Source organism: Epinephelus lanceolatus, chromosome 22 (genome assembly GCF_041903045.1).
Source record: "Epinephelus lanceolatus isolate andai-2023 chromosome 22, ASM4190304v1, whole genome shotgun sequence".
NCBI classification, from domain to species: Eukaryota; Metazoa; Chordata; class Actinopteri; order Perciformes; family Serranidae; genus Epinephelus; species Epinephelus lanceolatus.
Genome location: NC_135755.1, coordinates 25,240,223 through 25,255,605, shown reverse-complemented (window position 1 = coordinate 25,255,605; position 15,383 = coordinate 25,240,223). Strand labels below are relative to the sequence as shown.

General features: G+C 42.7%; 1 protein-coding gene across 2 annotated transcripts; it reads left to right on the top strand.

The window, feature by feature from the left end:
• Nucleotides 1-812: 812 nt before the first annotated feature.
• Nucleotides 813-13,838, top strand: sepsecs (Sep (O-phosphoserine) tRNA:Sec (selenocysteine) tRNA synthase). 2 transcript variants are annotated; one of them, XM_033610414.2, is made up of 12 exons: nucleotides 813-945; nucleotides 4,891-5,006; nucleotides 5,094-5,248; nucleotides 5,482-5,600; nucleotides 7,380-7,538; nucleotides 7,770-7,923; nucleotides 8,013-8,115; nucleotides 8,238-8,367; nucleotides 8,684-8,775; nucleotides 10,657-10,750; nucleotides 10,925-11,015; nucleotides 13,139-13,838. In XM_033610414.2, the coding sequence occupies exons 2-12, from the start codon at nucleotides 4,893-4,895 to the stop codon at nucleotides 13,407-13,409; spliced, it is 1,482 nt and encodes a 493-aa protein (XP_033466305.1). In that variant the 5' UTR covers nucleotides 813-945; nucleotides 4,891-4,892; the 3' UTR covers nucleotides 13,410-13,838. The 2 variants fall into 2 exon arrangements, with proteins under 2 accessions (XP_033466305.1, XP_078020488.1); XM_078164362.1 differs by lacking the exon at nucleotides 813-945 and adding an exon at nucleotides 1,004-1,152.
• The last annotated feature ends 1,545 nt before the right edge of the window (nucleotides 13,839-15,383 follow it).

The following is a 15,383-nucleotide window of genomic DNA, read 5'->3' as shown; positions in this document are numbered from 1 at the left end:
GGTGGGAAGCAAAGGTTAAGGAGGAGAGTGACAAATATCTGATTCATATTAATGGCACTATGAACAAAAAGTCTTGATGATAAGGTGAAAGAAAGTCTCAGAACAGCTGAGATCCATCCCTCAGACGAAAGCAGGACCATAGAGAGACAACAAATGTAAAAACAGGGCATTTAATGAAAAGCACTCATCATCATTTCAGCACGATACTCAGTGTGCCCTACAAGTTGGGACAGGAGAAAGGCCACTGAGTTTACACAAAAAACACCAAGCAGTCAACTATTGGATGAATTTAAGAAGTTACGAAGATGGTTGCCCAACCAAAAAAAGTGTTACAGTCCTGTCGGGAAAGGGAGAGAACACAGAGATCATGTTTTGGCAGGACAGGAGAAGGAGATCTTGAATTTCTTTAATCAAGGCGAGGCATTGTGTTGAAACGATCCAAAGAGATGCAGCAGCACTGGGATCAGTTCAAAACAGAGTGGGCATTGTAAGAAATAGAAAGGAGTAGGTAATAATGACTATATGACATTACACTTCACATTACAGAGATGCATCCGATTGGTGTTCATCAACATTGTGAGGCACTACAAACTGTTGCAGGAAATATATCAGACATAAAAGACATGATGGAAGACATGGAAAAATTAAGGCTAACAGGAACAGGATGAAGAGCATGGTAAAGGTGGATGTTTGGCTAGCTTCCTAAAGAAAACAGGTCTGGTGGGAAACTCTGGCCAACACTATAGGAGCTGACTAACTCCAGCAGATGGCAGTGTTGCTACGCTGAGAATGTAAGCTACCGTTAACCCCAGAGAAGAAGAAGAAGAAGAACTCAGCCCCTTCCAAGCTGCTGTCGCCTCCTGTCTGTTTTCATGTGTGTTTGGTAGTTTGGAGGCGGGTTGACAGTGTGTGAAACACGGGAGAGACTCACAGGAAAGCTGTGAGGTAAGAAGATATAACAACTGTCATTTCCCAAAGCAGCCCTGTTGGACCTGTGCGCTCTTGTTCCCCGCGTGAAAACATTAGCTGAACTTAGCAGAGCTGCTAGCTGCTTTGCTAACAGAGATACCTCGAGTTAGGCGGTTATCATGTTGTAACCGTGCCCACAACTAACTTTATCACGTGCTGACTTATGTACAACTTTTGTGGTCGGTAAGAAGTTAGTTAACATAAGTGAAACACGAAGTGTCCCTTTGGTTTGTGCTTCTCTTTGGTGTTCTGCTGGCTAAGGAAGATTGGGTAACATTAGCAGATAGACATGCAGCGTTTGCGTGGTGTATGACTTTGTGCATCCTAGCCTCACAGAGATTGGAAGTATATTTTACAGGAGTGTCCTGGCTTGCTGTAGACCTTTTTTTCAGAGATATTTGGTGTTTCTCAAAGTCAAGGACCCATCCCTGGTAGGACAGGTCCTTTGTAGCATTTAGTGAACATGCTAAGTGCCCCCAGGTGTGCGTCATTAACCCTCAGCAGACTGTGAGGGTTTCAGGTACTGTGGTAATTTTGGCACTCTCTAATATTGAACAAGTCACATGACTTTTAGGGAGACTATATTTCTGGATTATACTTAAAATACAGGTGGGTTATATGTAACTTTTGTAAAAAGTAGTTTCAGAATTCTGCCAAAATATGTAAAACAACATGACATTACGATTATTTCTTCGATTAGTTGACTAATCATTTCATCGAAAAATGTTGAAAAATGTCGGCCTGTCTCTCCCAAACCCCAAAATGATGTCATCTAATCTCTTGTGTCGTACTCACGCCAAAGGGTTTTAGTTCACCGTCATGGGAGTGTGTAAAGCTGCCAATATTTGAACGTAAGAAGCTGCAGTAAGAGTATTTTGGGGTACTTTTATAGTACTTTTCTATGAAAAATGACTCAAACTGATTAGTCAACTACTAAAATATTCACCAATTATTTTAATAGTCGATTAGTCATCGATTAGTTGACTAATCGTTGCAGCCCTAGTGTTAGGAATGTTTGAAGTGTCAGCACTTTAATCTGTTCCAGTAATTTGGATAATTAAATGGCTATCTAAAAATGTTCTTCACAGGTGAGGCCAGGTAAAGCCCCCTCACACACACATCCACATCCACACCCTAATCCCTTTTGTAGTTTGTTAGTTAGTAGCAGATTATTTCAAGCACATAAGTAGCACATAAACTAAATAATCACACAGTAGTAGACAGGGGTAAAGAAAAGGTTACTAAAGGAAGCATGAAAACTGAAAGAACACATAAAGATTTCATTTATGTCCAAAAAGTAGTGGGAAGGAAGATTCACACTCTAATCACTTGTCAGATGATATAGACCTTTTGCGGCATTGATTTAATTCACCACACCCGTTACAGTATATATACAGACTCACATTGTGATTCCAAAGTGTTCCAGATTTTATACATGTATCACCACACACTCAGCTACAATAATCAGAAAAGCGGATCTGATCTGATGAGCTGCATTGCTCTGAAACACCAGACCGTGCCGACTGCACGTTATACCACTGTGTAACCCCCCCCCCCAAATATGTTCACCGCAAAACAAATGAGTGGTGCTTTGACCTGCAGTATATTCCAATGTGTTTACTGTGGCTGTTCTCATCACAATTCCCCAGAAAATACACCAACTGAAACCAAAAGAATGAGAGCAGTTATCGTGGTGTTATCATGTGAATAGTGGGTGGACACTTAACGTGATATCAGTGCTGTGACAGATGCATTAAAAATGTTTTGTTAAGATATTTCCGGACCCTACCCACAAGTAACAGCTAATAGACGACATCCAATTCAGATAAGTAGTGTTGGAAAAAATTGTGGCCCACAAACTGGAAATCACATTCATATTTTTTGGTTCTGCCATCAGAATATCCGGGAAGTGGGAATGACATCACCTCCGAGTTGACAACAGTTTTTGCATTCTAGTTGACAATGGTGGACAAGTCGGAAAAAAACATGGACGCCCACAAGAAAGCCTTTGTTGCCCTTGCACTTTTGGAGTAGAGGCAGCTTCAAAACCATCATGCACTCCAACTGATGAACGCCGCAGATGAGGCTGACCTAATGTAAAACAAATAAGATAAAATTGAAAGAGTGTTTACTCGCTGTGTATGTGACCGGCAGCCATCTTGGATTCGTAAGTCGGGGTTGATGTGGCTGCTCCGAGTTTCCGAGTTGGAAATCCGATCTCAGGGTGCGTTCGAGTTTAAACTTCCGACTGGGAACTGGGAATTTCCGACCTCCGAGTACAAAACGAACGCACCATCAGCTCCAGCAAATCGTGCGCAAAGAATTGTGGGTACTTTACACCCTCTGAGGATACACACATGCATCCTTGAAAATTCCCTGAATCCCTCGGTAGAATTTGAAGAATCCTTGACATTGGACCAATCCGTAGGCGGGATTTGATGACATAGCGTCCTTGGAATTCAGCCATTTAAGGACCCCTCCCAGACTTTGAGAAACCCCTATTGTGACATGTTATAGTAGGAAAAGCACAGGTGTGTTCAGTAACATTACGGATAGCTGCGTTCCACTTGTATTAGGGGAAGCCCTGGTATTGTGCAAGCTGTGACACTTAATGGAGCATAGCCATTGTTGCTGTTAATCAATTTCACCTGTGCTTCTCCTACTATGACAAATCAAAATGTCTCCCCGTGATAACGTGAAATTTCAAAGAATCAAAGAATCTTGAGAGGTTTTCTCGGTTTTCGCGCTCATGCTTTCTACAGACGTTTTTATTTGAGTATATCATAGCAGACTTCAGTGATGGGGATGAAAGGAATTTAAGATGTTTAACCCTCTGAGACCCACATAAAGCCTTTTTGTCTTTTTGAGGGGGATCTGTATGAGTAGATTGCAGGCCAACAATATATGGCACATAGAAGTAGTATTCACATTATCTGAAAGCTGGGAACCTGAACACTAATATGAGATGCAGCCAAGCACTGTGTGTCAAGTTTTTCAAATCATAAATATGTAATAAACATTTTATTTGGTGAGGCACTTATGAAAACATTTTAAATTTAGAGTGTATATGGGCTTTAAACATTATGATGGAAGCCTGTGATGGCAATTCCCATGCTCAATTATGTCTCATACATTGTTGCAGCAATTTTAGGGTTGATATAATTTGTTACACAGTGTTTGCACTAAAATTTAAGCATATTTACTGACTCAAGAATTGATAAAAATGGTAGAAACTCTCTTCCAAAATACCACATTAAGACACAAAAACCTGTGATTTGGTATCAACAACTTTGCACATTTGGAGATTTCTGTAAGAACTGTATTTTCGGCGATAGCATGGCAAGTATTTCTGTTCTGGAAACTGCTGAGAAAGTAAAAGTTGTAAAGTTTCATGAGGCTCAAATTATCCCAGAGGTCACAATAGGGCCTATTACACAGTGATGTCCATCTTAAAGAAATTGTCTAGCTACAGTGAAATGGCCACTATGGGGACTAACATCATCATACATGATTAAAGCAGGGCTCATTGAATCCACAAGGGTCTCAGCTTTACAGTCATAGCTAGTTTATGCAATTCTAAGACTGTTTAGGGACCTCAGTGTGCAGAAATATTCAAATGCAGTAGACAGAAATAACACATGTATACTGCATGCAAAAAACTGCATGTGACGAGCATAAAGTGGGCATGTCTTGTAAAGTGGAGACTTGTGGGCACCCATAGAACCCATTTTCATTCAGATATCTTAAGGTGAGAGTTCAAGGGAGCCCTGTGACATGGCCAAACTTTGTTATCCTTCTTATTTTCTGCAGTCTGAGACATGCTTCTGAATTGAAACATTATATATGTGTACACAATGCATAAACTAGAAAAGTACCCGATGGTTGTCAGCTAATGCTAACCTAAAGCTGTTTGTTTGACAGAGATGAACAGTGAAAATTTCAGCCTGAGTGAGAGGATAGTGTCGGCCTCCTACATTCGACAGGGGAGCCAGGCTCGTCGTGGCCATGAGCAGCTCATCAGACACTTACTGGAGCAGGTAAAGTCTACAGACTGTCTGCATGTCTCCTCAAGGTCACTGCATTAACCGCAGATTCATTCACTTTTTATATTGTGCATGTTGCAGGGTAAGTGTCCAGAGGAGGGATGGAGTGAGAGCACCGTCGAGCTCTTCCTTCATGAGCTGGCTGTGATGGACAGCAATAACTTTCTCGGTAACTGTGGCGTCGGAGAGAGGGAAGGCCGCGTGGCATCCAGCCTTGTGGCAAGACGACATTACAGGTTCAAGCTTGGCATTAACTTTATACTCTACATGATGTCGTATTCAATCAAATCAGCAAACAGCTGAAGGTCCCGTTCTATCGGTCGGGCTCTAATCAACATATTACTGAAGTATACTCCAAAGTCTGAGTCACACAAATCAGCGGTAGTGAGCAGTGTTAGATTTTGAGGCTTCTCAGAGTTTAGGAAGTTATTTAACGGTTCCTGTTGTGACATTCAGCTGTTTTATGTAGGTTGATCCATGGTATAGGACGGTCAGGTGACATAGCTGCTATTCAGCCCAAAGCTGCAGGGTCCAGTCTGCTGAACAAGCTGACCAACTCATTGGTGTTGGACATCTTAAAGCTCTCAGGTGTGTATATGCTATTATTATTTACTTTGCAAGAACACTCAATATTTGTGCCACATAATGTTTTTATCAACCAAAAGATGTGTTTTGACTACATTTGACCTCCAGTTTGTAACATAGGCCAAGTATTATGTCTTAAAGGTTCAGCATGTAGGATTTAGTGGGATATATTGGCAGGTTTTTAGGGCTGTACCCAAATATTCGGATATTCGAATATTCGTTTCTATGGGTAGGTATTCGTTATGAAAATTTGGAATTCGATATTCTTTTTTTTATTTACTTTTTTTTTTTTTTTTGGGTGCTAAATGTAGTCTTTTTGTTGTTGGTAAATGTAGGTTATCAATAAAAATCAAAACTTTTAAATTGCATTGTTAAAAATGTGAAAATATAGTATAGCCTACCAACTGAGCTTGTGTGCACGGCAGGCTTGAGCGCATCCGTCTGAGGCTGTGGATCAATGCCAAGTTTTACCACTTTATCACTATTTCCTCTAACTTGTAGTTGTTTTTTCGTTAACTTTTGAATTTAATATGAATTATGGAACCGTTTTTGTCAACATTTGTTTCCCCCGTTTTGTACAATAAATTATTGTTTAAAGTTTCAACAAGTTTCTTTTGGAGTGCGTGACACAAGTGTGTTTTGAAAACGACCGCGGACTGTCACCTGCTCAATGCATCAGTACCTTCGGATGCCATGACAGTAAGAGCCAATAATGTCAAAATATCATTTACAGACTGATTTAACAGACGATCACTGCTGCCCGACCCGCAGGTCCATTTGCGGGTCCCGCGGGTTACGGGCATCACTACTCAGCTCAGTCTATAAATGCTGTGTACACAACAGTAAGGCTGTAGACATTATATTCTACTCAGGCCGGCAGAACCAGCAGCGCATCGGCTCTACAGTGCACGGCACTGCTGATTAACCATTTTATTGCAGCACAGAGTGTCTGCCAGCAACCAATTACTTGCAGAGGCTTCCTACAACTTGTTTCAACGGTTCCGATTTAATCAGAAGACAAATTAAACAGGATGACTAGCCAATGTGAAAATCAAAAGAAAGCATAGAATAATGTACTGAAGGAGACTGTTGTGCCATCACATTTTTTTGTGGTTTGAGAGCAAAGATCCGGTCGCTGCTGTGCAAAACTCCACAATACAATTAGGTCAGAAAAACCCCCCAGAGTCCTCAGAGAATCGTTGTGTTTTCATTACCTTAGAATAAGCCATTTATATCCACATAGGGGTCGGGGTCCTCATCTATAGAGATCGCCATGTTGCACCACCATGTTTCTGCAGCAGCCCAGAACAGACAAACCAAACACGGGCTCTAGATAGGGCCATTCATGTTTTAGCATTAGCCACAGTTGTGATGAGAGCGTCGGGAAAAACTGTTTCGGGGAGGAAGAGACCTCTTTGGGTAATTGGTGTCCCGGTAAAAAGCCTTCTGAACCTCTGGATCCTAAGTTATCAGAGATAAAAAGGTGAGCACGCATTAGCAGGTGCTGGGCTAGTGGCTTGCCTCCGACATGCCAGTCAGTGTTGGAGAAATACTGATTTGTGACATGAAACTGCTTCATTCAGTGTTTTTACCGGTTTAAATCACCGGTTCTGTTTATTTTGGAGAGAAAGAGACCCCTGTGGACAATTCAGCTCATGGTAAAAACTGGTCTGTTTGTTTTGAGAGGACGAGATCTCTGCAGATAATTCGGTGGAGAGACATACACTTAACTTTGTGTGTAATAACACACAATAAGCATTCTTTGTTTCCTTTGGATAACAGGTGTCCGGAGTGTGGCGAGCTGCTTTGTAGTTCCCATGGCAACAGGAATGAGCTTGACGCTGTGCTTCCTAACCCTTCGTCACCGAAGACCCAAGGCTCGCTACATCATTTGGCCTCGCATCGACCAGAAGTCCTGCTTCAAAGCCATGATCACAGCAGGTGATAATGACATCAGCATCCGACGCCCTGTCGCCCTCACATCCTGCTCACACACTGGATTGGTGTCAGAAATATGATAGTAGACAGCGATTTCTTTTTTGGGGGGGGGGGGGGGGGGGGGGGGGGGGATCTCTCTGAAGTAGTGCCTTGTAAAGTTTCTTTTGTATTACTAGACACAATCACACCTGAGGGCTTTCACTACCTCTCGCTCATCTCTGACTGTTCTAACAGGCTTTGAGCCGGTGGTGGTGGAGAACGTTCTTGAGGGCGACGAGTTGCGGACAGACTTGGAAGCAGTTGAGCGCAAGATTGAAGAGCTCGGAGCCGAGAACATCCTGTGCGTTCACTCGACAACGTCCTGCTTTGCCCCGCGGGTCCCTGACAGGTAAAATGAAAAGCGCGGACACGGCATCTCACATCTGCCACAGCGTGCTCGCATTAATCATTCACTGTCATTATCATTTTGTCTTTCAGGCTCGAGGAGCTGGCCGCCATGTGTGCCAATCATAACATTCCCCACATAGTTAACAATGCATACGGAGTACAGTCGTCCAAGTGCATGCATCTTATACAACAGGTGGGTACCTGTCACTCCCAATCCCATCTCATATTCATAGGTGTCTTTACTGTCATCATATGTCCTTCACTCATTGGTGGCAGATATGTTTGCTTAGTTGTCTCTTGGCCGTCTCTCCTCAGGGGGCTCGTGTTGGAAGAATTGATGCCTTTGTGCAAAGCTTGGACAAGAACTTCATGGTTCCAGTAGGTGGCGCCATTATTGCAGGTTTTGATGAGTCCTTCATACAAGAGATAAGCAAGATGTACCCAGGTGGGTAATAACAGTACCGTGGCTCAGCTGCATAAAGTGAGATAATGGAGGTAAAATGTAAAATACCAGATAAGTGCATGTGTATTTGATTTAATTTTCTTCTTTTCTTTTTACTTTTCCTTGTTTTGTTTTATTGCAATTGTAATCTCCATATGACTCGTACATTCAGATCTACGCTATGTTAAGTACGATGACTTTAGAACATACATGAGACGCAAGGCGTGAATATTTATTCCTTTAATTATTTTTGCACACAGCAGATTCTCGTGTTTTTATTGCTGCTTAATAAAGTCACGTGTTTGCCCTCTCTGTCCAGGTCGCGCATCGGCCTCACCTTCCCTCGACGTCCTCATTACCCTTCTAACTCTGGGTGCCAGCGGCTACAAGAAACTCCTATCAGAAAGAAAGGTGAGAGCACTCACGCATCACCTTTTTAAATATAGCTTGTCACATACTTCAGATGGGCTGTGATATCTGCAGGATGCCTCCAGATGGTGTGATCAGAACAGTATGGATCGGTACAAAAACACTGCAGCAACGTCAGGCTGAATATGTTTCTGTGCGTGCTGTGTCAACATCTTTCCCCCGAAGACTCAAACGAGCCGCTTACATAAGTTGTATTGAATTGCAGGGGATCACATGCTATGACTGCGTGTGTGTGTGTGTGTGTGTGTGTGTGTGTGTGTGTGTAGCTCTTTACCTGCACACTGACTGAGGAATGAGACTTTCAACTTGAGCAAGCAATGAGCTTTGTAGAGGGAGGAGTACGCTATAGGAAGATAAAATTGATCCAGAAGTTTCAGAAAACATCCCCTGGTGGCTCCCTGCTTTAAAGCAGACTTGCTCACAATGCAGCATCCCCCTCTTCAAATGGTAGGCACTGCAGCATTCTCACACCTCTAAACTGCTGTACCATAGGCGTACTGTAAATGTACTGGACTAAATCTGTTTCTATTGATGCTCAGACCTCGTACAGATACAGTCATTAGTCTTGTTTAATCTTTAAAAATTGAAAGAGGACATTTTTTAGAAGGAACCTCAGATGGATTACATCTAGTTTTATAACATGCTCTGTAAGTAAATTTAGCAATCATTATAAACTGTATCTCAACTTAAAAATGACGCTCTTACAAGGTGACATTCAGCACCCCGAATGAAATCTGCGTAAAAACCGACTGAAATATACATCTAGGAAATACCTCTGGCCTCTCGCATGACCCGATGCCATCAAGGCTTATTGATTCCTCTTGGTCCACATCATGCATATTTAATGTACAGGACCAGTTTTCCATAGTGTCTGCAGAAGTGAGTGATTTCCTCACGCACCCCCCCATGGGGTCAAAAGCTTTAAATAATTCAGACATTTCATCTGTTAATGTTCATTTACAGCCTCATGTAATCATTCGAAAAGTGTCTAGATGTTGCAAAGAACCAGCAGATGATGTGTGCTTTTTGGTTCGGACGGGCTTTAGTCATCACACACGCACTTATTGTCTGCAGAGACGTAGCCGTGCACTCTCTCCACCACTTGCACCCCTCCTCTCCAGGGATGATAAAGTCACCCATTGTTAGTGGAGAACAAGGGACACTTAGAGACACTTGACATCATTGAAAGGCTGTTTGTGTTTGACTCATGACAGAGAAAATATTTTCCTTCTTGATGCTTTCAAATTAGGAAAGTATGAGTCAGCAGAGTACGCACTAGACAAACACACACACACACATACACCCACTGTTGCAGAGAGCAGATCCTTTAATGTGCAATGCTTCACTGGGGAATCTTAGCCAGCAACAAAAACACTGCAATTTGTTGTAGTACAGCTCTTCCCCGCCAGGCCCGGGGCTCCTAACACCTGTGTACGTTGCCCTTATTCTGTTTCCGCACACTCTGAACCAAACACACTTTGTCAGCATATTTTAAACATGTTGATCTTAAAGTCTCAGGATAAAAGCACGTGTTCCGCCTCTCCTGCACCTCTAATTGATCCCAGAGGTGGATGTGTGATGGGAGTGAAGATCCTGTCCAGAGAGGGAAAGGAAGTGGACACATTGCTTGTGTTGATGCTGAGAAGGAAACACAGACAGTTAGGAAGGGGGAAGGGAAGGGAGGGGTTTGAACATGGACCGGCCTACCTGCAGGTAAATCTGCTTGATTAGCAATAAAACCAAGGCTGCTGCTGCTAAAATAAGAAGGAGCATTGTGTGTCTATTTATAGTTCCTTCGCATGGCCCCTGCTCTCTCTAGTTCTGTCTCTCCATGCGTCTTCTCTGTGTGTGCATGTCCTGCAGGAGATTTATTTGTTCCTGGCTCAGGAGCTGAAGAGTCTATCCTCTGCACACGGGGAGAGATTGCTTCACACCCCACATAACCCCATTTCACTGGGTAAGCACAATGCACTGGCTGCAGACCAGCACGTCTACAAGCTGTATTAATGTATTTTGGTTTATTTTGGGAGTGTTTTGAGCGGTGAAAGTCACATTTCTGACCCTGTATTAGTCTTAAGTCTTGTACATTTCATGTAAATTTGTGTATGGGTGTGGCACCTCTTTCCTCCAGCCATGTCTCTGGATGGTCTCCAGGCTGGGAGCGACAAGGCGGTGACTCAGCTGGGCTCCATGTTGTTCACGCGGCAAGTGTCAGGAGCCAGGTATGAAAACTTTGAAGGGCCACAATCTGGCCTGTAAATGGAAACATGGTGGGGAATAAAAAAAACAAACAGGAGAATAAGGAGGCGCCTGTGTTCATGTGTGTTTTGAGTAGAGAGTCCATCTGTTATAAAATTAAAAAATGGGTTTGTGTGTGTCCTCGAAAATGTGTGGTTGAATTGTGCATTGCCAGACAAAATGGCCAGTGGAAGTCAGTAATCAGCCAGATGGATCTGCTGAATCTGGTGGAGCAGAAACTACTTTAGATGATTAGACTGCCCATCCTATCAGAGCTGCATCCTAATTTAACCTGATGTTTCCATTACGATCCGCAGAGCTCTGTCGTCTCCACCGAGACAGCAGGCACAAGCAGTGACAGCCATGTTCTCGCTCCCACTGGTGGTGTTATTCCTTAGCAGGCGGGAGGAGGATTTGCCAGTCCTTCATTGTTTCCTTCTGCCTCCGTCGCACCAAAATGCTTTCTGCCATTTGTTTTTTCCCTTTTTCCTTTCAGTGGTTTTTGACCAAGCATGGAAGCCCATCTAAATATTTTAAATATCCTGAATGAATGATTTATTTATGTCATTGTGTCATGCATGTTTTGTGTTGTTCAGATTTTAAAAGCATCAAAGAAATAGCCTCACTTCCGTCCTCACTCTTGATTTCTTTCAAGCGAGCATTTTCCCATGGTCAGAGCACAGCGCTTCCTCAAATCTTTTATCCTTGTATCTCAGTAGCATACACAATGAGATGCAGCGACTTTATAGATTCATGCTTCAATGACACACACAGTTTCTACTTTATCGCAGGATATGATGCATGTTTATTACAAGAAGTGATTCGGCGATTACCACGATTACCGTGCGAGGGAGCTGGCTGTTTTCACATTAGCCATTAGCTATACAACATATTAACGGAGATCTACATCTTATTACAATGCATTTCTCAACCGTAATGGTCTCTCTCATCCCCGTAGTCCTAATAGCTTGCCAGTAATTGATTTCACATTAAAGTGAGTCTAAACTGTGCTGACGGTGGGGAAACCCTGCTAAATTTCAGCAGCATGTGTATTGTTTACAGTATACCAACTGCAGCTCAAAAGTTGACCTGTTTCTCACTTCAGATATCCACATCTGAAACACTTTAAGGTTGCAATACGTTCATAGTAAAGCATCATTCCTCTCATTTCTGCGTTTATGAGTTTGTAAAGGACACTTTTTAACTTGCAGTAGCTGACTTGTGAGGTAAAGCTGTCATGTGAGGATCTTAAAGCTTAAATGACACAATGAATCACATGCCAACTGCTAATGGTTACCTGGCCAGATGGGAAGCCATCAAGCCGGGCCAAGTATGATCTCCATTAAAGGAATTTGCACTTTAAAACCACTATAATCAATATTAACAACGCAGTTCTGCACTCTGCAATTCCCCCTGCATATTTCAGCTTATTGTTACGGTTTGCCGGTCGACTCTTACGGCTCTCATAGTGTTTTCGGCAGCTGCAACAGTTAGCTGTTTTCAGCAGTAAATTCCCACTGTACTCCACCTGCCCAGCACCAAACAGAGCTAAGGAACATATTGGAGCATTTAGCAGCTAAAGTGCCAGACCTTTTCCTCAGGGGCTGGAGACCAAAACGTAGCTAGGACGAGAGTGAATAATTCAACACAGAAATATTAAGCATTTCCAGTGAAATATACATCACATATGACATTAAGAGTATCGTTTTCTGTGTAAGTGAGGAACGATCATCTTTGAAAAATTCTTTTAAGTACCACTTTATGGTTTCCCACACGTTAGACGTGATAGACAGGAGGCACAGAGTCGTGGGTGATGTGGCTGTTGGTGAAAACAAAATAATGCAGCACTTCTAATTAGACTAGTTAGATAGTTAGAAAATGTTTAGTTTAGTGTAGTAAATGTTTTAATTGAATGCCTAGGCTGCTGCCTTCACTGCAGTTAATTTGTCCACTTTTTTGTTTAAATATTAGTCGTTATATTTCAAGTGAGTAACTAAGGCCTTAGCAAGGTCATTGTTTTTAAAGGTAAGAAATTGTAGTTGTGTCCCAGCAGGTCAAATAATCATTATTCTGCCACATTATCCTTGTTTTTCACCCATGTCTCTAGGGTGATACCACTGGGCAAGGAGCAGACTGTAAGCGGACACACGTTTCGCGGCTTCATGTCGCACTCTGAGGCATACCCCTGTCCTTATCTCAATGCCGCCGCAGCTGTGGGTATCACTCGAGAAGATGTGACACTGTGCGTCAAAAGGCTTGACAAGTGCCTGAAGACCCTGAAGAAAGAGGGAGACAGCATGAAAAGTAGTTCGCCAGTGCTTCCACAGAGCCAGGAAGGCACTAATGGAGAGGCACTGACTGAGCTGAAGCAACTTTAACAGGAAGTGTAGACGAAGTGAGTTCTGCTTAGTTTGAGCCCTCTGCTGCCTGAACTTTACTCTAACTGTGATTTGAACTCACCTATGGATTATCAATCCAGATTTTGTTATCAGGTCAAAGACTCGAGCTCAGCAACAGCTGGCGATGAAACTGCGTGCAGGATTACAAACAAAGTGACACGAGCTGATGTCACTGATTAATTCCCTCCTCTGTGAAGCTAATTAGTAGATACTGTAAGGACACAAGCTGCATACAAATGCTCCTCGGGAGCATATGGTCGTTCACCACTGATCTATAGTTAGACCAAAGCGTTGGATTGTTGTCTGTATATGCTGAAAATGCTTCGTTAAATGGATAATGGATCAACCATTTATATGGCATGTACTTTCTGTGTGTTATGTCTCCTAATTAAACCCATCTTAAGTCTCCGCAGTGCAGTTATGGGATTACATATTCTGCACACCATCCAGTTTGAAATCAATGCTGGAATATAATTAAGTGTGTTTCCTCTTTTTTTGTTTGCTAACGTCAGGCAGACACATGGCTATCTATATTTGGGAACACATTATGCTTTTCCACCATATTGATATGTGAAACAATATAGCTTTATAATGTAGTATGTTGTGCCATGTCTTCTGCAGTGTGGTGTAATGTGATACAAAGCCGCTGAGCCATTATCTGCACTCCATTTGAACTCAGTGTATTGGATTAGCTCATTTACTTTCAGGCTGTGAAAGCGATCGCAGGGTACAGATAATCAATGAAGTACACCAAACACAGATGACTCCTGTGTTTAGGAAAGGTTCACTGAACCTCACCTTTATGTTGCATTAAAGGGATAGTTTGGGGTCTTTAAACCCCACTACAAAAAATCCAAACTATCTGTTGAACAATTTAAGAGATGGGGAGTCAGGTGTTAAACTATTACTGTTATACAGCATTTGGATTTCAGTCAACTTCACTAGGGGAATTGATCGTCAGTCAGGTTTTCTTGCGTCTTTTGTCTCATTCCCCCTGCTCTCCAGTCTCAGTCATTAGAAAGCAGAGCAAGTAGTGCCCCGAGGCACAAAAATAGACTCCTACTAAAGCCTCACTGACTGATGATGACTAATCTATATTTCGATACTTAACTGTCCAAGTTCTTCCTGTGCCCTCCCCTTCATGTGCTGCAAATTATCAAGGTTGCTTGTTAGAAAGCTTGGGGCATGTAAAGTAGATGCTGCTGCATGCTCTGGAGTTGAGACACTCAGCTTGGGTTGGGTACAGCAAAGTATTATGCATGTTGTTTTTGTAACTGCAGTTGGATGCATGTATAGCAATAGCAACAGCACAACCAATCCACCCAGCAGCCTATGAGAGTGGACTGGAGTCAGATAGATACTGCGAGGGTGCTGTATCAGCACACTTTGACTGTTCCCAGGCTGTACTGAACCATTAACGAAATATAGTGGAAAAACACTGTGACGGCTCTGGTACAGTGCCGCACTCACATAATAGCTATTCTCTTGATGTTGGCTTCTTTTGTCGCAGCAAATCTTGCATCAGCTTTGGTCAGAATTAAGTAATAATCAGCTGTGAGTGATGTGTCTGACAGATTCAGCATATGGAACATTTGGTGTACATGCTCACTGCCTCAGGAAAGGGGGGGGGGGGGGGGGAAATCTCTCCTCTCTGCCGTCACCAGTTTGAGAGGTTTCCCCATCTTTTGCTGAGGTTGCAGAGACGCCGTGGGGAACCAAGAGCGTCAGATCCGCTTTTTTTGTGCCTCTCCTCCCCTATTGATCAAGTGTGCTGCAGTGTGTAAATCAGAAAAGGTCTGCCACTGAAAATCTTGCACACAGCATCCAGTTATCAGTGCATCAGATGCCAAGTGTTGCAATAACGAAACAGCCCAGGTAAAAATAAAATGGTCAAAATTACATGATGAAACTTGGCAAAAGACACTCGCAGCCTCTTGTTCCCCTCAAACCCCA

Excerpts from the sequence above, each read along its gene's own strand:
- sepsecs (XM_033610414.2), top strand. The coding sequence starts at position 4,893 with ATGAACAGTGAAAATTTCAGCCTGAGTGAGAGGATAGTGTCGGCCTCC. Across the intron at positions 8,368-8,683 it reads GATAAGCAAGATGTACCCAG|GTCGCGCATCGGCCTCACCT; the intron begins GTGGGTAATAAC and ends CTCTCTGTCCAG. Across the intron at positions 8,776-10,656 it reads AACTCCTATCAGAAAGAAAG|GAGATTTATTTGTTCCTGGC; the intron begins GTGAGAGCACTC and ends CATGTCCTGCAG.